The 25226-nt window shown below is 37.2% G+C and overlaps 1 protein-coding gene across 4 annotated transcripts in view; it reads right to left on the bottom strand.

Moving 5' to 3' along the window:
* Positions 1-1127: 1127 nt before the first annotated feature.
* The window catches only part of erbb4a (erb-b2 receptor tyrosine kinase 4a), a 132612-nt gene continuing 108513 nt past the window's right edge, over positions 1128-25226 (bottom strand). Inside the window, exons 17-27 of one of the 4 annotated variants that reach the window (XM_057332312.1) lie at positions 24701-24833; positions 22109-22234; positions 21921-22019; positions 20598-20786; positions 10295-10450; positions 9985-10060; positions 8765-8911; positions 7372-7469; positions 7082-7252; positions 5278-5581; positions 1128-3839 (exon numbers count right to left, since the gene is read on the bottom strand). In XM_057332312.1, coding sequence (XP_057188295.1) covers positions 2980-3839; positions 5278-5581; positions 7082-7252; positions 7372-7469; positions 8765-8911; positions 9985-10060; positions 10295-10450; positions 20598-20786; positions 21921-22019; positions 22109-22234; positions 24701-24833 — 2359 coding nt within the window. In that variant the 3' untranslated portion in view covers positions 1128-2979. The remainder of the gene's footprint in view (positions 3840-5277; positions 5582-7081; positions 7253-7371; positions 7470-8764; positions 8912-9984; positions 10061-10294; positions 10451-20597; positions 20787-21920; positions 22020-22108; positions 22235-24700; positions 24834-25226) is intronic. The other 3 variants (XM_057332314.1, XM_057332313.1, XM_057332315.1) reach the window with 3 other exon arrangements.

Raw genomic sequence — 25226 nt, 5'->3', positions numbered from 1 at the left:
TGGATTCTGAAGCTAAATAAAATTAGCATTAAACTGAGTCATTTTGCTTCTGTGTTTGCCTTCCTCAGCTCTACCTAGACCCTGTCATTCCACACGACACGCTTGTCTAACCCCTTACAATATCTTCAGTTCCATAAACTCCTCGAAAACACATTCCAGCCTGCTTTCCCCTCTAATCCAATTTCTCACTATTGTCAGCGAACGGCGCATCAAACTCCCTACCGAGGGCATAAAGCGCAGACATGATGGCTTCTCAGAAGCAACTTTTGAAGAGCCAGTAATCCAAGGTCACACATCATCACCCTCCGCCTCCTCACGGGGAGTTTTTATGTGCCTGGGCTGAGATATTTCTGCTACAAAGTGACTGCTGTGCTTTTTCACACCTGCATTTCTTACGCATTCAAACAGAGGCTCGGATTCAAACCCTAGTGATCTTATATAAACAGCTGCTTTTTTAACATAATACGTTTTTGAGCTCCAGTTGTATCATTTTGCTGCTTACTGTTTGGAACAGTTTTCAGATTAGGACTCTCCATGTGATGCCAACTGATGTTGTCTAGTTAGGCGGCTAAATAGGATTTGGAGTACAGTGATACCTTGTGGCAAAAAAAACTCTTCACAGGAATTCTCTCTTGCCCTGATCACTTGGCACAGCTGTCACCTTTAAACACACGCTCATTCATTATGCGTCACAAACACAAAATGAGACATTTAAAAGGGCAAAAAGGTTCAGGCACACAATGCATGGAGATCATGTTTCAATGGATAACACAATCCTATAAACACACATCATGTGTTTTAATGTTGGTTTTACTGTAGGTTTTTACTGTAAGTCTGTATTAGGGGTCATTTGGTCCATAAGTGGTGGGTGCCCATACATATAAGGACCCCCAGAATTACTCCAGAGTATATAAATCATCCTTTCAATATGTTTTTTATATTTAGTTTTTTTTATGGCATACGAGGGACAGATTTTATAATTAAAGGGATTTTTAACGCCCGCCCCCCAAACAAAGATTTTTGAAATCCCTTTAGTTACTGTATAAAATCTGTCCTTTTACATCCCACGAAAAATCAAAAATATGATGATGTAGTAACAGGAATCTACTGTGTCAACATATGCTTAACTCAATGCTACACACTACATTTTCATTAGACGTCTGAGATTTCAATATGACGCATCCATACAGATATCAAAAGATCGGTTAGAATCATACATGTCAGATTCTAACCAGTTTGGAGAAATGTCACACAAGACCTTTATTGTCTCATTCCATCAAATAGTAATACAACAGGGATGAGATGCACCTTTTGGAAGAGGAAAAACTAATAGAAAACTGAACAAATCTAGCTACATCTCCCATGGCTATTTAGTCAAAAGCAAATCAAATCATCATAATATCAGCATGGTACAGTAAGGACCAAATCTGCACAGTCACAACCTCTTATTTGCTATGACACTTTGACATGAGTAATGAAAGTCTTAAGTGTTACATTCAACAAAAACATGTTTCCCTGGCCACACTACGGTCACACTCTCATTGAGAGCAAGATATATTTTAGACAACAGTATTTTTTGTCACAGTACAATAAAAAAATCTCCATTGGAGAGCAATAGTTTGAGTTTCTATTGTGCCCACTATCAGTTTATTTGATACTATAATATTGCCTTCCATAATAGTCGTGCCATTAAAATCCTTTTTATATTCAAAATGAGTTTAAATACAACAACATTTTTTCAATATATGATTCCCAGCTCTGGGTGAGTCTATTTGCACATAAGTGGCTCAGTAGTAAATATTCATATTTGTTGCACATATATACAGCAGTTGAAGATTCCAGTTCAAATCTGTCTCTGGACCACAAATGCTTTTGTGCCACTGAGAAAGGCACTTATATCCAGTTTGCTCTACAAGCACCGTGGTACGGCTGCCCCGTGTGCTATTTATCTAAACACTCTTCAAAATGTTGGGTAAAATATGAACAAACGCAACCGTTGGTTTAAAATAACATAGAAAATGTCCATATTTGTCCCAATCATGAGTTGAAACAACCCAACACTGGTACATTTAAACTGAGCAGTTGGTTTTGACCATATTTGACCCAACCGTGAGTTGAAACAACCCACGTAGGGTAATTTAAACCCAACGGTTGGCTTTGTCAACATTTGATCCAACCATGAGTTGAAACAACCCAACATAGGTCCATTTAAACCCAACAGTTGGCTTTGTTCACTTTGACTCAACCATGAGTTGAAACCACCCCAGTATTTTTAGGGTGTAAGTATCAGATTTGTTTATATTCCCATATACGAGTACAAAACAGGGCAAAGTCTGTAAGGTCTTTAAAAGAACAAGGACAAGAAAAAAAAATAGCATCCAACCACTGTTAGTCCAGTAATAAATTGTTGATCATGGTAAATGAAACAAATGCACCATTTAGTAAGTCAATCGATTGTCCCATTTACATCCAAGACTTTCCCCCGATAGTAGTGTAGTACAGTGGTAGTGTGGCTACTATCCCTGTACCGTCTGTCATTTACTTCATAATGTACTGTACAATGTCAACAGCCACAATACAAGATGGACAAAACATGGTCAAAACGTAATTTGCTGGAGAGTAGTCGCAGTCAACAGATGTTAGCTCCTAAAACCAAAACTAGTCCATCAAGATAGACACCAGTTTCCATAACATCACGCATTACTTCCAGGCTTCTGGCGAGTCAGTGGAGTTGAGATTAACGGATCGATGAGTTGAGCAGTTACATTCTGATTGTTAGAATAGAAATTGTGGAATAGTTTTGGAATAGTTCAGAGGCACTTTGGTAAATCAGTTCCCTTTAAACCAATATCCTGTCATATTTTTAGTCCAATAATTGACAGTTTTACTTTTCTTTCATAAATCCATGAATGTATACTAGAGGGACGAGAATACGTTGGTATCTGTGCTGGTAAAAGAATCCGGCTCTAGAATGTGGCGTCACACTACTGTATTCCTGTGCCGATATGGTGGAGGAGGCATAACCGGTCCTGGTCTCTTGTTAAACTCGGAAAGATACTCTGGATTCTCAGCCATGGCAATGCGACTTCGGACACTGTGCCTGTAGAGTTGTTTGCTTTTGCATCCCTGCGAAGGATCTTGAGTGTTTGGTTGGGTCACCTTGGGGGGTAGACTGTGCTGCCAATAATCAGGGTTGTCAAAATTCTTTTTTGACTTCCTGTCGACCATTACTGTCCCAGTATGGCCCGTCTGAAGCACGTTACTTGGAAAAACAAGGTGGCCGGGAAGACCAGAGATGCTTTTGCTTGCAATTGTAGACTTTGTTACTTGGGTCGAGTTAGGTTGGGTTAAACAACCGGACGGATTCGCCAGACAAGGTTGGATCCTTTGGCTGACGACTGAGATTTGTGATAACAGGGAAGGATTGCCAGGCTTGCTGGAGGAATTGGATTCAACATCAAGCGGCGTCTGGGAATGCTGTCCATTTTGGCTCATTAATCTTGCTTGGGGAGGCTGAACAGGTGGAATGGCGAAATGAACATGTGTTCCCTGGCCGTGGTGATGGGCTTTCCCAGTTTGAGTGGTGGGGATAACATGACTGCTTGTCGTGTTGGCTGCTGTTGTCATCTGCAGCAGGATGGAAGCTCCATTTTTCCTAAGAATCTCCGGCACACCGGCGATGTTGTATGTGTTGAGGTAAAGAGGTTGGTTGATGTACTCATCCTCGCATTTGGGCATTCGGTCGGGCGTGCTGTGGTAACCTGGGTTGTCCAGTGCATTAATATTCCCATTTTTCCGCTGGGATACGAAAGGATTTTCCTCGATAGGACTGAGATGCTCTGCAGAGACAGGCAAAATTGAAAATAACATTGGTTGACAGCACATAATAGCATGTAAGCAGCTACATATCGATAGCACAGTGTAACAACTTTTAGTTTCGCCCAACATTTTTAAAGTTTTTGTACAATTCTGTGGTGCTAACTATTGTGGTAATACTTATTTTCATGTAGCATCAATGTAGTACATTTTGAGCTTATATCATTCATTAAGATATCTCTGTATATTACAAATTTTCACGTATTTTAAAAATAATTTTCCAATTGTCTAGAATTCTAGAAATTCTAGAAATTTCGGTAGCAAAGAGAAGGTGGGATGAAGCAATGATGGGTGACTACTGTACATCTGGAACTTGGTTTGTGAGGACAGTATTAGTCATAAAAGACAAAAATGATCAAATGTACACTTCTGAAGATTTGGACAACTCATCTTTAGACACTGTTATGTTAAACTGTTGTTCTGAGCTCAGTGTTATGCCAGTACCATGTAATTTCTGCATACGAGTAATAATACCGAAATGTATAAATGTGTGAAAATATTTTTTTTTCTGAGTACTGTCGATGGTATAAAAAAATCATGTGATTTTTGTATCCAGCATGTTAAACTTCATGAAGAAACAGTAAAAATTGAAGCGAAAAATTACTATTTTATTACTATTCCCTACAGGTTTGATGTCAAGGTTTAAAGTCGTCAATTTACTTGAGATCTTTATCTGAGGTGATTAATACGGCTGCGCATATATATATAAATTTGTAAAATAAACAATGTATGAAGCCACTTCATACAGCCGAGAATTTTGCACATGGTAGCTTGACGTTGTATGAAATAGAATACAGTATATTGTAGCATGGCAGGCTACAATTTAAAAGTAATGTAGCTTTCTCAAATATAATACTTGAACATATAAGCATCATCAAAGAACAGTGAGTACCTGCAGCTCACCACCCATAATTCCTTGGTACTCTTTGGGGTCTGTGATCTACAAAGTGAAGGATGAGACCCATAACTGCTGTCAAGGTTTATCAAGATCTATAACTCAGAATCTAATGATTTATCTCCTGCTCAACACATCACACTGGATTCATGTTGGGCTCTAAAAGCACTTTTATTTGAAACTATTAAAGACTGAAAAGGAACGAGTGCATTTTTACCAGTTGATGAGTATACATAATATGTATTTTTTAGGGCTTATGGCTTATTTTATATATATTTGTAATTTTATTATTTTATATTAATATTTTTACATATTATTAGAATAACTGTAAGCTATGCAAACTATGGAATAATAGAAATAAAATAAACTAATAAACATTTTTGGGTTGCCAAATGATAAAAAAAGCTAAAAAAGCAACTTTTCTTTCAAACACTGCAAACATCACCTGGAAGGGGAATTGTCATGATCATACACACATACACAATACTGTACTAGTCTCCATTTACCTGAGGCTGACTTGTTCAAAGGACTCATGTAATCATCCTCCTCTCCGTTGGGCTTCGGACCCCTCTCTCCTAGAAAGACAGTGGGGTCTGCACTGTAGCGCTGGCCATCACAGTCGTCCACTGAGCCGGGCGTGGGCTGTTTCTTTAAACTTCCATTACAACGCTGCTCCTCTAGAGAGTCCAGCCCCGCCCCCTGTGTGCTTACTGGGACGAAGACGCCACAGGCTGAACCAGAGGAGTCACGGGAACAAGCTCCCATCCCATCATTTGGACAAAATACTCTATCACGACATCTCAGTTGAGTCTGTATGAGGGTACAAATCAAATGAAATTTAGATGCATTTTGTCAGTGCCTTTCAGCAAGCAATCATTTACACGTTTGCAGGGTGTTATCATAGTCAAGTGTAGTAACATTTTTTTTTTTAAGTTTATCCAAGTGCGCTATTAATACACTTCTTTGAAACAAAAAATAAAAAAGTATTCTTTCAGTCTAATTCATGTACTTCTCTATACTTAAAATGAGTATACTTGACTTATAACGACAGAAAAATCAATAGGACCACAAAACCAGTCTCAAGTAGCACGGGTATATTTGTAGCAATAGCTAAGAATACATTGTATGGGTCAAAATTATCGATTTTTCTTTAATGCCAAAAATCATTAGGATATTAAGTAAAGATCATGTTCCATGAAAATATTTTGTAAATTTCCTGCCATAAATATATCTAAACTTTATTTTTTTGAGTGGATGCAGCAAAATCGTGACCAAAAATGGTCGGAAACACGCCTACAAACTTCTCTCGCTGCTCCCGGCTCTTTGGGAATTACCCACTCAAGTTTGGTATCTATAGTATCAATTCCGCTATCAGGTTCATCTACTCTCCTCAAAAAAAAAAGTGATAAAAGTATTGAACTAGTAAAATATCACATTAATAATGAAATACTACGTAAATTAGATCTAAAACGACTTGAACTGTATTTACGTAAATATTGCATACTCGATAAAATGTGATAAACGTATTGAACTAGTAAAATATCAGTATACCTAAGTTCACGTGTAGTATAGTTGCAGTGCAAACGAAAAATGTAGTTGTCAACTAGTTGCGTACTTAGTTAAATACTCTTACACTTAAAGCATACTTAAAAGTATATTTATTTAAATTAAAAAGTGGACTGAAATAGTACACATACAAGTATACTACTTGTTCATTAATAATGAAATACTACATAAATTAGATCTAAAACGACTTGAACTGTATCAAGTATGCAATACTTACATAAATACAATGAAGTATATTGCAAATCTCGTAGTTAAACTATGATAACTGAAGTAAATCTAGAGCAGATTTTGAAGATGAAGGTTTGGAACAGGACACATACTGTAAGTGCGGTGCCATCAACCAATCAGCATTGTACTGACATCATTTCCTGTAGCTCTGGAGTCAAGACTAACATGGCATTCATAGGAAAGTGTGCGAGAGGAGAAGCTGCCATTGTGATGACTGGGAATGCAAACAAACAGCTTTCTCCAGGTATTATAGACCTACTTGTTCTAAACAGGTTTACAAACACTTCTACGGCTTCATTGATTAGACAAACTTGTCAATTCCCTGCTAAGGAGCTTAATGCATAGAGTCCCGCCCTAAGCAAATGCTATTAGTAAACACAGAAGTTGGCATGTAAGCAAACAGAGCCATGTTTTGAAAGCGCCATTGCATTCAGGAAGGTCTTTCCACACTAAACTGGGTAAACGTGGAAAAACATGACACGCTTCCCCTTTAAATAAGGAAAAAAATGGTCTTACCCTGCCAGAATCCACATGTGGTCTTGAAGTGTAAGAGGAGTTGGAGGTATTGAAGGTCTGAGGAACCAAGTACTCATCGGCGTCCATCAGGTCATCCAGTTCCTCCTCATCCAGAAGACTCTGGAAGAACTTACTGTGGTTGGGGCTGGGCAGCTTCATGCGATCGTCCCCCTGAGACAAAAAATGACACCATCATTCTCAGCAGTCACCTTGAGTTTAATGGGTGGTGTAGGACAAAAATATTGATTTTTCGAAGGTGGGATGTCATACAAAAATAACTGTATTCTCACCTGTATGACCAGGTATCTCTGAGGGTCTCGTGCCATTCGGCTGAACTCCGCGGCGAGTTCTTTGAATCGAGGACGACTGTCGGCATCAATCATCCAACCTGGAGGCGAAGGCAGCGTTAGAAATGTCAGTGTGCTAGAATAAAAAAGATTATAGGCTGTATTTAAAAAAACATAGTACAGTATTTAACTACTTAGTGTGCACATATATTGTTAACTCAACTCAACTCAACTTTATTTATATAGCGCTTTTACAATTATCATTGTTACAAAGCAGCTGTACATGAGACATATTGAATATAAGCCAAAAATCCGTAAAAAAACAGAAATTTTCTTTAAACTGGAAAAACAGAAATACAGTATACCGTAATATATATATATTTCTGGAAATTTATAGGATTTAAGGATATATATTAAATAGTTTTCCCAATTTTTCTTGTAAATGTGTTGTCTTGTTCTGTAATTTTTTAGTTTTTGATCGTATTTAAAAAATAAAATAAAAGAAATCTTGTTTAAAAAAAACTGAAAATTTTCTGGCAACTGGCCACAGCTGGGGCGCCAGAAATAAACTGTAAATAACGGATTTTCCATGTAAAATTACATTTCCCCTGTTTTTCTTGTAAATTTGCGGTCTTTTTCTGCAATTTTGCGTATATAAAAAAACATAAAAATCTGGTAAAAACTGTAAAATTCTTTTTTTTAAAATTTACGTGGAAAATCTGTAAAATTCTGTAAAATTACATATTTTTACAGTGATCTTTATTACACCGTATCATAAGCAGACTCGGTATAGATATAAAAAAAATATTTTTTGACTAAAGAAAACTCCAAACTTTCTCATCATTTGTAAGTTGCCACACATGCCACAACACTACTCTAAACGCACACCATCAAAAGACAACACAAATGCCACGTGACAACAGAAAAGAAGAAAAACAAAACAGCTTCATCGAAAATACATAGAAAGTGCTTGCACCGATTAACTGAACTTGTTTCAGTTGTACATGAAGAACTATAACATTTCTGACAGGAAGTGACACGACCTCACCCCTCATCAGCATGCTCCTTATTTCCCCCCAATTAATTTCCTTTCGCTCTCAAACACATTACACAAATGAACAGCGATTACACCCGCAATCACACGTTTGATCTCCATCAGTATTTTCTGTTTCAATGTCCGCAGGGTTATGCATGTCACAAACAACCGCTTACAGTCCAAATGTAATCGCAATTGATGGGATCATTTCGCAACTCATTTCATCTCTCTCTGTTTTATGTGTTCGAGCCGGCAGAGAAACAACAAGCGTCTGCCTTCCACAGTCCACAATACCGTACGGCCAGAGGCTGGGACTCAATCGCTACACACTTCACTTCAATCTCACTCAACTAGACTCACATTTCACCATCACCATGTAGACGTCTATGGTGCAGATGGGCGGTTGGGGTAAACGCTCGCCCTTCTCAAGGATGTCTGGAATCTCACGGGTGGGAATCCCATCGTAGGGCTTACCTCCAAACGTCATCAACTCCCAAATAGTCACTCCTAATTAAACGTAAATATGAACACATCACACACAATATATAGAGTTATGTTGTACATAAAGATTTTAAAAACGATGCGAATTGATTATTAATTTGACACATTTTTTATTTTTTTATTATTAATCATTTCTACAGTTTATATGCATATACATATCGAATATATTAAAACACAATTTCACAATCATTTGTCAGTTCAATTGTAAAGTATAATTCTACAAAGTATAGAAGTACATTCTACTGTGCAGATTTATTCTATGTACACGGATTCATATTTACATATTCCTATTTTCCTCATACATTATTTTCTTATTTTTTCAAGCCACTTTCAACAAAAGTGTCTGCTGAAAGCCAAAATGTAAATGTAAAGTTAATATATTCTGGATATAAATACTGTATATAAAAATATCTGGATATAAAAATTACTGTACTGAATTCACATATTCATTTTTACCTGAGTCATAAAATCCGGTAGCACTTTAAAATAAGGTGCTATTTGTTAACAATCAGTTTATGCATTAGCTAACATAAACCAACAATGAACAATACTTCAACAGCATTTATTAATATCAATTTATGGTAATTTCAGCATTTACTAATACATTATCAAAATCAAATGTTGTCACTGTTAACATTAGTTAATGCACAATGAACTAACATGAATAACTGTATTAACATGAACAAGTATTATTAAATGCTGGAAAAACTAAATTGTTCATTGTTAGCTAATGTTAGCCAATGCATTTACTAATGTTAACTAATAGCACCTTATTGTAAAGTGTTACCTAAAATACATACAAACAATTTATGCAAATATGCAAATAAAAACAATATTTTCATTTGGGATTTGTGAAAAATGTTCTTGTCAAAATAACAAAAATGATCGTTATATTTCAACACGTAACAAGAAATAGTTTCGAAAGCTTTCTTATACTAGACAGTATCACAGTAATATTTTCTACTTATGTCAATTACAATTTTGGTTAGACTTCCAAGTAATATGAATTTCGCGGACTAGAAAGATGGTTAAACTATATAGAAAACTACATTATTGGCTGAAGTGCACAGTGAACTCACCGTAGCTCCAGACATCACTCTGATGTGTGAATTTCCTGTAGTGAATGCACTCTAATGCCATCCACTTGATGGGCATCTACACAAAAGACCATTCTAATCAGATTGTCATCATCTAAAGATATACAGCCAAGCAATCATGTATAATGAAAAACATAAATTAATATAATTCTGGAAAAAAGAAAAACTTCAGAATGAACAAAAACTGTTAGGCATGGAAATATGGAAATTAGAAACCTAATCAAGTCATAGAACGTGTCCAATTCATCTTTGAGTAAAAACATACATTCTGTCCCAGGTTCTGAAGACTAACCTTGCCTCCATCTGAATTGTATTCCTTCTCATCAGTATCCAGCAGTCGGGCGAGGCCGAAGTCAGTGATCTTAATGTGGTTTGGAGATTTCACCAGGACGTTACGTGCCGCCAGGTCTCTGTGCACCAGACGCCTCTCCTCCAGATACATCATACCCTGCCAAAGAGAATATCTGAGATTTCCTTTCCACAACACAAAACTAACATGCAGTACACAATACTATAACTCTTCATGTTCAATACGCTGCATGTTTGGATTTCCAAGTAAGAGCTCAACCCAGCTTTTGAAAGACCAAGCAGTTGTTTTTTTTAAACAGAAACCAAGCTTTTATCATCTGTATTCCGGCACTTAAACGCTACAGTTAAATTCCCACTCGACTGGGAAAAAGACTGAATTGCACTCTGACATTAAATTGATAAAAACTCACAGTCAGTTATATCTTACAACATAGGAAAAGGCCACAAAAGAACCAGAAGGATAAACACAAAAGCTTTGACTGTGCAGTATATTAAATGAGAATACCACAAGGATAGTCACTAAATTAGTCGGAATATTCGCAATGTTTCAATAGTAAGCATCAAACTGAATTCAAAACGAGGAGAAAGAGGAATCAATCTTCTTTATGAAACACGCCTCCTTGGTTTGACGGGCGATCTGTTCTCCTGCTAAAGTGGTGCTTAAAATTAGTTCGACAGCAACTGAAATATATGTGAAAACAAGGCAGACAAAAGCTGAGTCAAGAAGATTGTCCTGAACCTTTTCAGCGTTAAAGACAAATGTGAAAATGAATCACTGGAACACACGTCTGAGAGAGAGAGAGAGAGAGAGAGAGAGAGAGAGAGAGAGAGAGAGAGAGAGAGAGGAGAGAGAGAGAGAGAGAGAGAGAGAGAGACCAATACATTACACTTTTACTATGCCTGTACTATTTCACACACGCACGTACGCACACACAACCGCTGAACACACTTCCAACCTGTCTTGACCTATATTTGTATTATCAGCAAATAGTTGCACATTTTAATTTAATGCATAGAAATTAAACATAATAATACATTAACTGTAGCAATAACTAATGTTTAATAAAAAAATACAATAATAAGGTCTCATTCACTTAATGCATTAGATGAGCTAACAATGAAAAATATTTTTATAGCATTTATTATCCTTAAAGTTAAATATGAATGTGTTATGTTCATTGTTCATTCATGTTAGTTCATTGTGCATTAACTAATATTAACTGAAGCAACTTTTGATTTTGAATATATACTCATACTGTATTCATATTTCTAATGTATTTGTATTGCTAAATTTTAAAAGTAACATTAATTAATACATGCTTTTAAAAAATCTTTATTATTTCAAGTTGTAATTATTGTAATTGTTTCTTACATCAAAAAATGCCAAGAATTCTATTGGAGGTATAAAATCCGTAAATCTGCGCCGTTTGGATGCGGGATTTCCTCATTTATAAAAAACTCATAACGCCAAAGCACTCGGAAATGTAGTGAAAGATACAAAGCCTTTATTCTCACATGGCTTTACATGAATATTTACATCGTAATTGTTTACAGTATTTTATACCTAATGTTGTAAAGAGACTGATAACGGCATAAATATCCAAACATATAAATAAATATTACAAAACTACAACAACACCAAGTCTTTTCTCAAAAACAGTAGCTATGGAGCCACGCCAATACAATTACAACACTTTAGAATGAAAGTGTATTTAAAACAGATGACTTCTTGAACTGGACAGTCAATCAATAGAAATGCTGATTAGCACAAACCTCAGCAAACCTGAGCCAAGTATTACTCATCCCCCATCCGCTTTCCAAGAATTCGAAATCCATGGAGCGTGCGGGACGCCATACGCGGAATCTTTTAGTGATAAAGCAATGATCGTGAAAGCCCCATTTGAGCCCTGGGGAATGAACTTCAATTTAATGGTTAATAAAAATAAAGAACATGGTTTGTAAGCCTATGGAAATGTGCTGCTTGTTGAGAATGCTGTTGTGTAATTTATCCCGGGAGAGACGCTGGGGTTGCATTAGAATTAACACAGTTTTGATGTAGTTGCATGTGTTTTATTGGCGCTAAGTAACTGCACATTGACTGTATTATTCTTGCTGATTTAATGAACAATCAGTAAGAAAGAAAAGAAGAGAAATATAAACCCAAGTGCTCCATTTTTAATGTTTGTCTAACTGTATAAGAGTGACAAATCATAGCATTAAAGGGATAGTGTGCACCCAAAAATGAAAATTCCTTCATCATTTTTTTATCCTCATGTCATTTCAAACCTGTATGACTTTCTTTCTTCTGAAGGACACAAAAGAAGATATTTTGAAAAATGTTGGTGAACAAATAACATTGGACCTCGTTGACTTCCATTATACTGTATGGACACAAAACCACTGAGACATTTCTCAAAGTATATTTCAATTGTTTGTTAAATTCTAAGGGCCTGATATCAGATGGAAGCGTTGACTTATGTTGAGAAAACAAACAATGCGGTACAATGTCAAATATGATCCATTTATACAAAACAAAACAAAAAAATGGGAAAACAATCCTCCTACAGTAAAAAAAACTATTCACAGTTTACCTTTTCATTTTTTTGACATTATCTAAAAGCTCACATTGAGGTTCATTTAAAAGCAGAGCAAGTTTGTGCATTTTAATTACAGATTAGAATGACAAATGATGAATCGTGCATAACAAGATTAAAAATGTGTATTAATAAAATAAATATGGTCAATTGTGCTTTTATGTTGACTTTAAAGCTTTGATAAGAAAATAAACAAGATTAGGATAAAAATAAGAGATTTTGCTGGATGCAAGATTTCTAAAAGACAGAAGCAAATCTCATACTTTACATGCTGCTCAGCGGCCTGAGCATTTTACTCGCTTTCCTTTAAAAAACAAAACTGAGACTGCAAAGATAAAACAGCCAACAAAGAGCCGTCCTTTGTGTTGCCCGTCTATAAGAAGCCAGATGAAAGTCGGAGTAACCCAATCAAAACCCTGCCTGCATTTAGCATAACAAGCCATCCGCATGCCGACCCGGGAAGCGAGACTTAATGTCGGCGTGAGGTGCATTCATGAAGCGTCTCCTCATCTCGCTCCTTTATTCACCAGCTTTTCATGTGTGTTAATAAAGGTTCAAGCTGGTGTGGAATGGAAGACGGACCCTCTGAGCCCTATTACAACGCATCCTCGCCTCTGGATGGGCAAATAACAGAAATTAGGCTCACTTGATTATTTGGAACTAATTAGAGTCAAAAAACAAGAAGCTGCGCGCTGAAAACAGGAGGAAATCTGTGTCCAATAGCGCGAGTGTGAAAGAGACAGCGGACTGGAACAAGATTACATTTAATTCACTTGTGTAGTGATTTACACAATACATATTGTTTCAAAAGTGCTTTACAAACAAGCCAGATTCCATCACAAAAGGAAAACGGGGTAGATGTGGTTTGTGAAACACCTGACATGTAGAAATGTATGGCATACGCCTTAAAATGTCACAATGTGTAAAACGGTTCATCCACAAATGAAAATTCTCTCATAATACACTCATCCTTATGTCATCCTAGTTAAATGACTTTTTTTTCAGCTGAATAACTTTATATACATACAGTGCCTTGCAAAAGTATTCATCCCACTTCATTTTATTCACATTTTGTTATGCTGCTGCCTTATCTTAAACTACTTTAAATTATATATATTTTTTACATTAATCTACACTCCATGCACAATAATGGCAAAACAAAAAACAGACAAACAGAAAGTACATTGCATAAGTATTCATCCCCTTAACACAGTAGTTGGTTAAAGCACCTTTACAGACTCAAACATATATATATATTTATAAATTTGCAATGTTGTCACAAACCTGTTTTTTTGTTTTATCATTATTGTGCATGGAGTGTAGCTGAATGTATTTTTTTATTTAAAGTACTTTAAGATAAGGCAGCAACATAACAAAATGTGAATAAAATGAAGGGGGATGAATACTTTTGCAAGGCACTGTATATAGGTCCCAAAATGCTGAAGCTCCAATAAGCGAACACCTAATCCATGATAAAATACATCATAAAAATGATCCAAATGACTCCTGTGGGTTAATGTGAGAAAACTGTGTAATAGTGAGAAATGTGTGAGAAAATGATTAAAATTCTGAGATTATTTCGCAAAACTATCCCATTGGTTCTTGTGTGTTTTGTCACGAGGCGGATGCTTTTTGTGTTCGACTGAAGAAAGGAAGTCACGTTCAAAACATCTGGGATGGCTTGAAGCGGAATAAATTATGATAATTTGTCTTAAAAAGGAACTATTCCTTTAAAAAGCTTGAAATTTAAAATCGGGAGGTGTGGCTAAATTAAGTGGGTGCTGCTTACAGGAAGTGGGCATGGCCAGAGCCATTGAAAACAGAGTTGCGACACACTTTGATCTCGCCGTCATGTGGATCAGGGAGCGCTCAATAGTTCCAAACAAATCCATGCTGTCAACCTGTTTGAATGCATTTTAGCAGGACAGACAACAGCAACTATATTTGCATAAATTTTGCACACATTGTGTACACTGAATACTACGTTGACTACATTTATAGCAGCATTTTGTCTGGGGAGTAATATGATGATCTATAAATATAAGATCTATGAATGGAAGACATGTCTGCCAACTTGTTCAAATGTATAAACATGCCGTTATTTCCATGCCAAGCAGCTTATTACAACCTACAGTTACCTTTAAAGTTAAGCACCCTCTATCTAGCGTTAAAAAAAGCAAAATACAAGAATAAAACAGTGTCATATGTTCAGCGCATTTAAATGTAATTTGTGAACTTTATACACGGTCCCTTACTGGCCACTACTCCGATTTGCAAAATTGATGCATTTAACAGACACTTCTATCAAGTGTCTTACAAGAATCCTCTATCATCATGCTGATTAAACCTCACAATGCATTAAAGAAAAAGTTTCTCCTGCAGTAAAGCAGTAAACACCCCATATTTGAGGGAGGTTGGAAATGGCCTATATGCAGTTAAAGAATATGCTTCGTTTTACACCGTTTTAGACAACCAATTGCACATAACATTAAACATATTGAAGTGCTTTTGCATCAGGATTTACTTATAAAGCTTTTATGTGGTTTTGAGTGAAGATTGCTCAGATCTGAAGAGCAGAGGTGAGCTCTTCTATTCCTCCAGCGTTCCATCACACCCTCTCATGACATATTCTGAAATGTCACCACTCAGCCAATAAAACAATAAATCTTCTTGATATTTACCAGAGTAAATATCAGAAACTAACCCCGATTTTTTCGCAAAAGATGAAACAGAGCAAGAGAATAACATCTGTTTTCGTAAGGATGAGAAAAACTCAGGTGCCTAAATAATATGCATGCAATCAAGTCAAAGCGTGGCCACTCTCAAAGATCTTACATGTAAGATTTGTTTTGTTTTTGGTCACTACATAATTCATTCTCTTCAATTCAAAATGAAATAAAATGATCACACGGTTCAGTAGTGAGACAGTTGAAGATCAGTTCTGGGATGTAATGAAGGGTTTTGGGAACCTTTCTCACATTTGGTGGAGTCCAGAGAGAAGGGGAGGCTGAGATTAAATGCCATGAAAAGATAAAGGTGCAAATTAAAGCAGAATGCCATTCATTTCCATGTTTCGTGTCTGCTAATTGCTACAATTTCACTGACACTCATGTTGACATGGCTTTGCCTCTGCGTTCCCATTACAAACCGCAATTATCCACGAATTAAAGCTCGTGCCACTGGTGATGTCAACAGCTTACAGCCCTTTACAGACCCCACATAAAGCCCAACAGTTTAGTAGACAAACAGGCATTTACATACTCATTAATGTAGATGGGGAGTTTAAGACGCTTACTATAGAGTAAATTAAAAGAAAAATCTCATTACACAGTTCCATTAACTAGTATGTAACCAAATTGCTGTTATGATACTTAAGCAGAATTTGTGACCTGCTGACCGACAAAAAGTATTTAATGATATTTATACACATATGTGCAAACTTTGGAGACATACAAACATGAATGAACTCTCTGTTCTTATTAATGTGTTTTAAAAAACATCTGTTTGCTAGAACTAGACTTTCTCAATACCTCGAAATTCTAAACAAGTTGTGTTGCCATAAATAAATGTGGCAGAGGATATAGAAAAAATATGTTGACACACTTTTCTTTTTACATTCTTTTACGAAACCCAACAATACTATGTAAATGAGTTAAAAGTCAGCAACACTAAAGATAAATGTGGCTGTTAGTTGTAGCGTAGGCTATATGATGATGTGGATTTTTCAGTTCTTGTCATTTTTTTACATACAGTACGAACATTTTTGATATAATCAAATACATCTCCTAGACAGCAATGCTATTAGAGGCCGTTTACACGACGCGAAAACTTTTTATGAGTTTTAGCCGTTCGTTTAGACGGAAACGTTTTGGGGTACTGAAAAAGCAAACTTTTGAAAAAGGGTCACAAAGTGCAACTTTTTGAAAACGCTTCAGTTTTCGTTTCCATGTAAACTGCAAGACGGAACTTTCTGAAAACGATGACGTCACGCGCATGCGTATTACGCGCTCAGTCGCACGAGTATAGCCTAAACAATATGGCGGCTTCCCGTACTCTGAGCTCTCGCTGCTCGACTATGTATTAACGTTTCCCCAGCAAAATGTGGATCTGTTGCACCAATAAGACCAGCGAAGACACACTATTCACATTCGCCAGACTTTAAACGCACATATACGTCGACCAACGGTATTAAAAAGCACTGTTGGCGTGTGTATGTGCCAAGGCACGTCCTGTTATTTTACACAACAACATCGCCATCCACTGGCCCGACGCGCATACTACAGCGTTTTTATCCGTTTTCCTGGATCCTTGTGAATGCAGCCCGTTTTGATAACGCTGTCATGTGTACGTGAAACCTTTCAAAAACGCAAAGGAAAAATGTTCCCGTTTTTCATGGTGTAAACGTGGCCTTAAATAGAGAGTAAATGGAGATCTCAACACAGTCTGAGATATCAATATAAACTCAAACGTGTCTATTTTTTTCAGCTCCCCAAAGGATCTGAAATATAGGCCTACTATCTGCATCATTTTTATAGCGTTTTAATTATGTCACTAATACATCATTTGTTTATATTTGTAATCCTAAAACTAAAAAATGTGGGTAGTATTCCAGAAAAGTAGCATTCCGGACACTAAACAATCTGAGGTTTCGCAAAATATGCACAATATAGAAACCGAGAGAAATGGATATTATATATATATAATGTTGAAGTAATGGATGAACGAGAGATGTAATGGGACCTGGAGTTCTGCTAATGAGGCCAAAGGAGATCATACAGTACACAGTATGCAAAAGAACAGGATTACTGCACCATGAGCTCAACTCACAACGGAATGACATTTTGATGAAAATCACCTGGTGAAACAGAGGAAGATTTAACAAGCTGGGCTAAAACATCCAGAAAAATATAAGACGTGTCTTATTTTGAACGAGATACACGATGCTTTGGAGAATTACGATTAGCTTTGCCTGAACTTTCTGAATTTTGGATTTATATTCTGTATTATTCTAAGGTCAAGCCCCTGCTGGTAGATGTTGTAGCTTCCCCAGTTTCTTCTCCATTGACGGCCATTTGGACGAAGCTGTGTGTTCTCTCTCAATGAATGCTTTTCCAAGACACATACTAAATACTGCAAAAATATGGTGAGCATGATGAAGACGGACGATGTCAGTGTAAAAATTCTGTCATCATTTACTCACCCTCGAGTTGTGCCAAAATGTGTAAATTTCTTTGTACCGATGAACACAGAGAAAGATATTTGGAAGAATGCTTGTAACCAAACAGTTCTTGGCCACCACCGTAGTAGGAAAAGTGACAATGGTAGTCAAAAGTGCCCCAGAACTGTTTGCTGTCCTGTATTCTTCAAAATATATTTTGTTTTCAACAGAACAAAAACATTTATAAAGCATTTTTTTTTACTATGGTAGTGAATGGTGGCCAAGAACTGTTTGGTTACAAGCATTCTTCCAAATATCTTTCTTCGTGTTCATCAGAACAATGAAATGTATACAGATTTGGAACAATTTGAGGGTGAGTAAATGAAGACAGAATTTTCATTTTTTGGGTTAACTGTCGCTTTAAGTACTAAAACATCCCGAAACTTTGTCAAACTAATAATCTTTGGATTACGGTTTAAAAAAAAAAAATCTAATTCAAATTTTATTTTTTCCAAGTCTGCATGCTGCCAGCATTCTGCTTGAACCAGATGGTATTCATTAGAAAGTGTAAACTCAAAAGCGATTGGAACGTGATTGAATCAGACAATCTCACTCTCGACGTAGGCAAGCTGGCATTGTGATCATGTTCTCCATAACTGCAGACACTGTCCGGTACAGTTTGCCAACATTTCAAGCCATGTTTGCAATTTCTAGATGTAGTGGATGTGATAAACATGATCTCAAAATGAATGGGTTTTTATTTGACTGCAGTTCACTGAGAGTGTGAGCATGAAAACCTCCAGCAGCAGGTGTGCGTCACCAGCAGAATTCCAGGGCGGGAATCGGGATGCTTGTCAAAAGGTTTGCTCAGCCTAGAACCTGATTAATAGGAACCATTAAGCCAATGCCCAAAGCTCTGCGAAACAACAAACCAGAACCATCTCTAGAGCTCAGCCAATCCATTTTCAACAGACAGAATAAATGAGCGTTTCTGGGGCAGCGGAACAGAGTGAACTTAAAGGGGAACGCCGTGCAATGGAAAACAGCGTCACCACACTTTTGGACCAATCGATTTCCATCATTTTCATTGTTCTTGCAAGTCATTATAGACAATTTACAGCTGGGGGAAAAAAATAAGAGACCATTTAAAATATTAATTTAATCATTGTGGCCAGTCCAGTGGCTGCTGAATTCCAACAAAATCAAACATCAGGAATGACATAAAGTCATCCAACAGCAGCAATGTGAAAGAAACGATGTTATCACATTTTTTAAAAAAAGTTGAACTTTTCCTAAATACATATACAAATATTGCTGTAATATTGCTTCAAAGTGAACATGAACTTGTTTTCTTTGCAATATTTGAGGTCTGAAAAAATACAGAGCATCTTTTCAGTTATTTTGACCCGTTTTCATTTTCCGTAAATAAATGCAAATGAAACAATATTTTTATTTGAATTTTGGGAGAAATACTGTTAGTAGTTCACAGAATAAAACAAAAATGATAACTTTGCCTAAGCAAATAGCAAATGGCCTCTTCATTTTTTCCACAGCTGTATATAAAAAACAATATATTCTTATCATTTTAAAGACATTGCCGGGGTTGATTTCGATCTGTTTGTCAGAGACCAGTTAGTCAGCTTTATAATAGAAGAGATTGAAATAATTACTGTATACTCAAAAGTGTACAGTCCTCACTATTATTACCCTCAACAGTCACACTGATGTTCTACACACCAGATCTCATAAAGAACAATATCTAAACAATGCAATATGTAAGAGCTTGTAAAAATGTTATTTATTATTAATTTACATTCAAGTTTTTTTAAATATTACAGCACGATATCTCCATGTTTTTTCAAGACTATAAGAATGCGTTGTATGGAAAATACGGCGCTAATAAGTCTATTATGATTTAATTCCCTTGATTTAAAAAAAAAATAAACAAAAACATCTCATCTGTAACCTACGGTGTTGATTAATTATTCCTGAATTAAAATCCAATTTCTGGTAAAAAGTAGTTGTAAAAAGAGAGAACGTAAAATAATCTAATGTATTTAAAAGTTCGGGGGAAAATGTCACAGATGGTCAGTTTTTCAATTCCACCCTTTAAATCACACATCAGCTTCATTTACCCTGCATGCCTTTTATTTGGGTTTGGGTTTTGTTTTCATTGGCTAACTTGTTTTTTTTATATTTAAATTTAACATTAAAACTAACAAGTCAGCTTCTGGCTCAATAAACAGATTTTAATTTTTTGGCAAACATACAGGTTAAGTGTTTGGGAAACCCATCTGGAATAAGTTTACTGCCCCTAGAGGTAAATGCAAAACGTTGAGCTATCTACTCCAGGTCAGAAATAGAGTGTGTAGACCTTTAAAGATCCGATCATTCATGGTAGGTTTGACTTCACAACATACTCGGAAAGCACAGACTCGATGCTAATAAAACCATACATATTGGGCAAACGAAGAGTGATTCATGTCAAATGTCATTACAATGATTTTTGACGACCACTAACACAAGACTCTTACCTTGGCGATCTGCACGCACCAGTTGAGAAGCAGCTGAGAGCCGATGTTCTCCTGGTGCTCGTGTACGTAGTCCAGCAGACAGCCGTGAGGCATGAGCTGAGTGACCAGCTGAATGGTGGGACTCAAACAGACCCCCAATAGACGCACCAGATGAGGATGCTCCATGCTGGCCATGATCAGCGCCTCCTGCTGGCCAGAGATAGAATGGTCAGACATGTTTATGGCCAACATTTTATGGCTTCCATTAGTGTTGTTTGGAAGAGTCTCACGAAGACTCGTTTAACATCAAAGCATGATACAAAAATACAAAAATGATGTCTTGCTTTATGTAAACGAACCAACAAAAATCAAAACAATAGACTTTCAAAGCAAACCACACAGCTACACTATAACACAAACTCTATAAAGAACAGCATACATTTCTCTAAAAAAAAAAGCTTTGCTGGGTCCTTGTCTCTTATAGCAGAGAAAATCTCCATTAGTGAGTCTGACCTCCCCATCGTCTGCTGGCCTGTCTCACTCAATTAGCTGCATGTTTCAAAGGCGGAAAGTGTGCCTTCATAAAAGCATAGGATAAGACATACATATTTATGCCCTATAAAGGAGACGGGCTTGAATATGAATCTTTAATATGGAGGTCTGCATCAACTTGACAGGTTATGTTTGCACACAGATAATAAAATACACACACACACACACATATAAGATTTCCTGGCCAATCAGTCGCAGCGCATGCGGTTGCGTTTTGATGGCTTTTAAAAGGACCCTGACCTCTCTACGTCTCCAGAAAGCAGAGAACAAATGAGAAACTAGGAGAAGAAAACACTTCTGTTTGACTGGTCAAAGTTCTCCTCACTAGTTTGGTCTTCTTGTTCTCATTTCTATACCACTTTAGCAACCAAATGAACTTCCATAATGTGATGCATTTCTAAATGAAACAGCTATTTAGATCTTAATTAACAGTGTCCAATAGCTGGCCTGGCCTAGGTGACATCATTCGAAAAGAAAAGTGGCTTCTTGATGTAGATCAAGTTTATATACTTTGTATTCTTGGAATAACTTGTACCAGTGAATCACGCACATTAAGACCATAAATATAGTACATGGGTTCATTATATCAATATGAAGCTACACTCTAAAAAAATGTTGGGTTATTTCAACCCATCGTTGGGTCAAAAATGGACAAACCCAACAGTTGGGTTATAAATGAACCTCTGCTGGGTTGTTTCAAGCCAAATGCTGGGTTAAATAGAAACATTCTCTGGGTTAAATTAACCCAACGGATGGATTTGTCCATTGTTGAAATGATTGAATATCACTTACGTCCATAAACTCCACATTAGCTTTCGGTCCCATGGTTTCATTGAGTATTTTAATGGCCACTGGTATCTTCACAATTTCTCCTTCTGGAACCCAGATTCCCTTAGAAAGACATCAGAAGACATCAATAACCTACCACACGTAAACAGAAGAACTCCCTTACACATAACATACTGTAGCATGACTGTTACCTTGTAGACTGTGCCGAAGGCTCCAGTTCCCAGAATCTTTACCCTCTTGAGCTCTGTTTCCTTCAGTATACGCAGTTGAGCCTGGTTGGGTGCTGCACCGCTGGGAGTCAATGGCTCCACCAACTGCTTCAACAACCGAGTCGAAGATCAATTACACCATTTATCACAGATTAAACAGAGCATCAAAACCAGTTAGAAGAATATTGTTAGACATTACTGGGTGTTTACAAGAGTAAACATTTGCAGGTGGAACAAAGCTAGAGAAGATAAGAGTGGGAGAAGAGAGAAAGGTTGAGAGTGTATAGAGACGTAATTGCTAAATAGCTTCAGGAAAAACACTGTGTCTGTGTGTGTTAGGTTAAAAGGTTGTGTTTGGCATTGTGGAGCTGTGTAAGGAAAGGGGCAATCTCATCTACTATGAGTGCTATGAAATCAGTCTTATACAGTGTCGACAATAACCCATGAAATAACAGGCCAGGGTCAAACACCATTGGATGCTGGAAGATATCAGTATATTATATAAGTGGTTTGGCTGAGGTGCAAAAAAACTAAATGCAGCATGACGCACAAAACAACGTTAAAACCAATAACCAGCACTATTTTATCTGTGACTCTGGGCAAATGTTACTCGCTACATCCCTGTTTTAAATCTACACCAAGAGAATACACCAAGGTAACCGACCTTATGATAGGTATACCAAAATAACTTCTTTGACTATAAGTGTCTGTTAAATTATGACCAGCATTTGCACCTGGATGCACTTATTTTTAGTTATCAGAAAGAAAAGGAAAGAGATCGCTCAGCGTGCCCAACCCAGACAAACAGTCCACCCGGGTGCTCAATCTTAGGTAATGGAAAAGGCAGTTTCATGGTGACATTTTAACAATCTGTACACTTGTATATTCGGTTATCCATTATTGATGGCTGACTGTTACGTTAAGTGACCAATCACAGTACAAATCGGAAAACAAGCACTTCATTTTATGGAAGCTCGGATGTGGAGCTGTCCATCTCTGTGGTGCTGAAACTTGCCTTTACATAGAGCGTTAAAGGGAGCTGTTCATGTGTGCGGTCCTGAAATACATTAGATCAACATCTATCAAACAGATTATAGATTTCACATCTTCTCTGCACAGAAAAACACCGGATGTGAGAAGATTAATATTATTATAAAGCTTTCATGCCTGCATAAGAGAGGATCTTCCGGGTTTTAAGACAACAAGTGAGATTTTGTCATAGTTTGTAAAAAACAAAATTTACAGAAACTCACTCACAATGGGAGTCTATGGGGAATAGCATTTAAAAGGGCTAAAAAGTAAAAATGTGTAGTTTGTCTTTTAGTTATACTGCTTATATTTATTATTCATTGGAAAACAGTGTTATTTGAACTATTAGTGGGACTACTAATCAACTCAAGGTAGATTATTTTGTACTCACTAAATGTAAATAATTTGCAAGTAAAATAAGATAACATCACAGTTTATTTTTACATGTGTTTTAATACAATGCCATACCTCATAGAATTCCATTGCATTGCTATAGACGCCATTTTGGGGGGCATTTTCAGACATTACAGTAGAAACTACGGAAACAAAATAATAGCTGAGCAGATGGAGAATCAAGACACAACCTTCGGCCAGGACTCGAATTTGGTCGCCTGTAACAGTCCCTAAGCTAAGTACAGACCACAAGTTCAAACTAAATCATTATCTTGGTATTAATCGATAGCATGCGACAGATGCATGTTTTGTCCCAAGACTGAGCAGTATATCTCTACTCTTGTGCTTGTTTGGACGAATGCCTCACTTTCGCCTCAGGTTTGTTAAAACTGATTTCAGGATTCTAGTTGTGCGACTGCCTCTGTCAGCTTTTGGACGCTGGGTATCTTCTCAGGCTGACAGCTGTCTATAACACTAATGCTCGGGCTCTGAATTATCCAAACCAGCATGGACAGGCCATGTTTTTTAATAGGCTGCACAGTTATTCCGGGGAACAAGGCTATGCATTAACCCAACAAACCTGCCATGCATTTAAGGAAGGCACTGCGCTGAATACTTTATGTGCTGGGGAATTTGAAAGTACACAGCTTATCAAGGAAGTAAAAGAACAGGGAAGTCAAGGGCAGGGACAGACTGTGATACCAATGTAAAAAAAGAGATTTAAGGTTTCTGTTTGGTCAACATTTACCTGCTCAGGTATACGTAACGGAGGCCAGCGAGAGAGTGCTGTGTGAGTAAACCTCACTCCCGACAAATAGAGGTGCTCTAGCGACAGACGCTAGGTGCTGTGGTCTCTAGCTTCCTCATTAAAGTGCCCGTCTCACATCCGGACTGATGCCGGTTCAAAGTCCATGCAGAGCAGGGCGAGTAGGACCGGTAACAGTGGTGCCGTGACCCGGATGGGAGTGAGGTTTCGGGGGTGAGTGTAACGGAGGCCAGCGAGAGAGTGCTGTGCGAGTAAACCTCACTCCCGACCAATAGAGGTGCTCTAGCAACAAGTGCTAGAGGCCGCGGTCTTTACTGACGCCGGTTCAAGGCCCGCGCAGAGCGGGGTGAGTAGGACCAGTAACATATACAAGAATAAGCTCTCACCTCTGTTTCCAAGAAACGACGCAAAGTCCTTTTTTTCTTAATGCTCTTTCTGCGGACGTACACGGCCACACCAAGAGCAATGATGACCATCACAAAGACACTCCCGATTAATCCAGCAGCGATTAGAGGAGTCCTGAAAGACACAGGAGAAACAAACACATTGTTAATTCACCTAAAAATGAAAATTCTGTCATCATTTACTCAAACTCTGTACAATTTACTTTGTTGTGCTGAACACAAAGCAAGATACAGTATTTGGAAGAATGCTTATAATCAAACAGATGTGGCGTACCATTGATTACCATAGTAAAAAATGACAACGGTTCCCCAGAACTGTTTGCTTTCATACATTCTTCAAAATATCTTCTTTTGTGTTTAACAGAACAAAGAAATGTATACAATAATTTTTTCCTACTATGGAGGTCAATGGTGCCCCATTTTTGGGAGAACTGTTCCTTTAACTAATGTTAACAGATACAACGTTTGATTTTAAAAATGTGTTAGTAATTCTGAAATTAACATGAAC

Source organism: Triplophysa rosa, linkage group LG4 (genome assembly GCF_024868665.1).
Source record: "Triplophysa rosa linkage group LG4, Trosa_1v2, whole genome shotgun sequence".
NCBI lineage: Eukaryota > Metazoa > Chordata > Actinopteri > Cypriniformes > Nemacheilidae > Triplophysa > Triplophysa rosa.
This window is presented reverse-complemented; position numbering and strand designations above follow the sequence as displayed.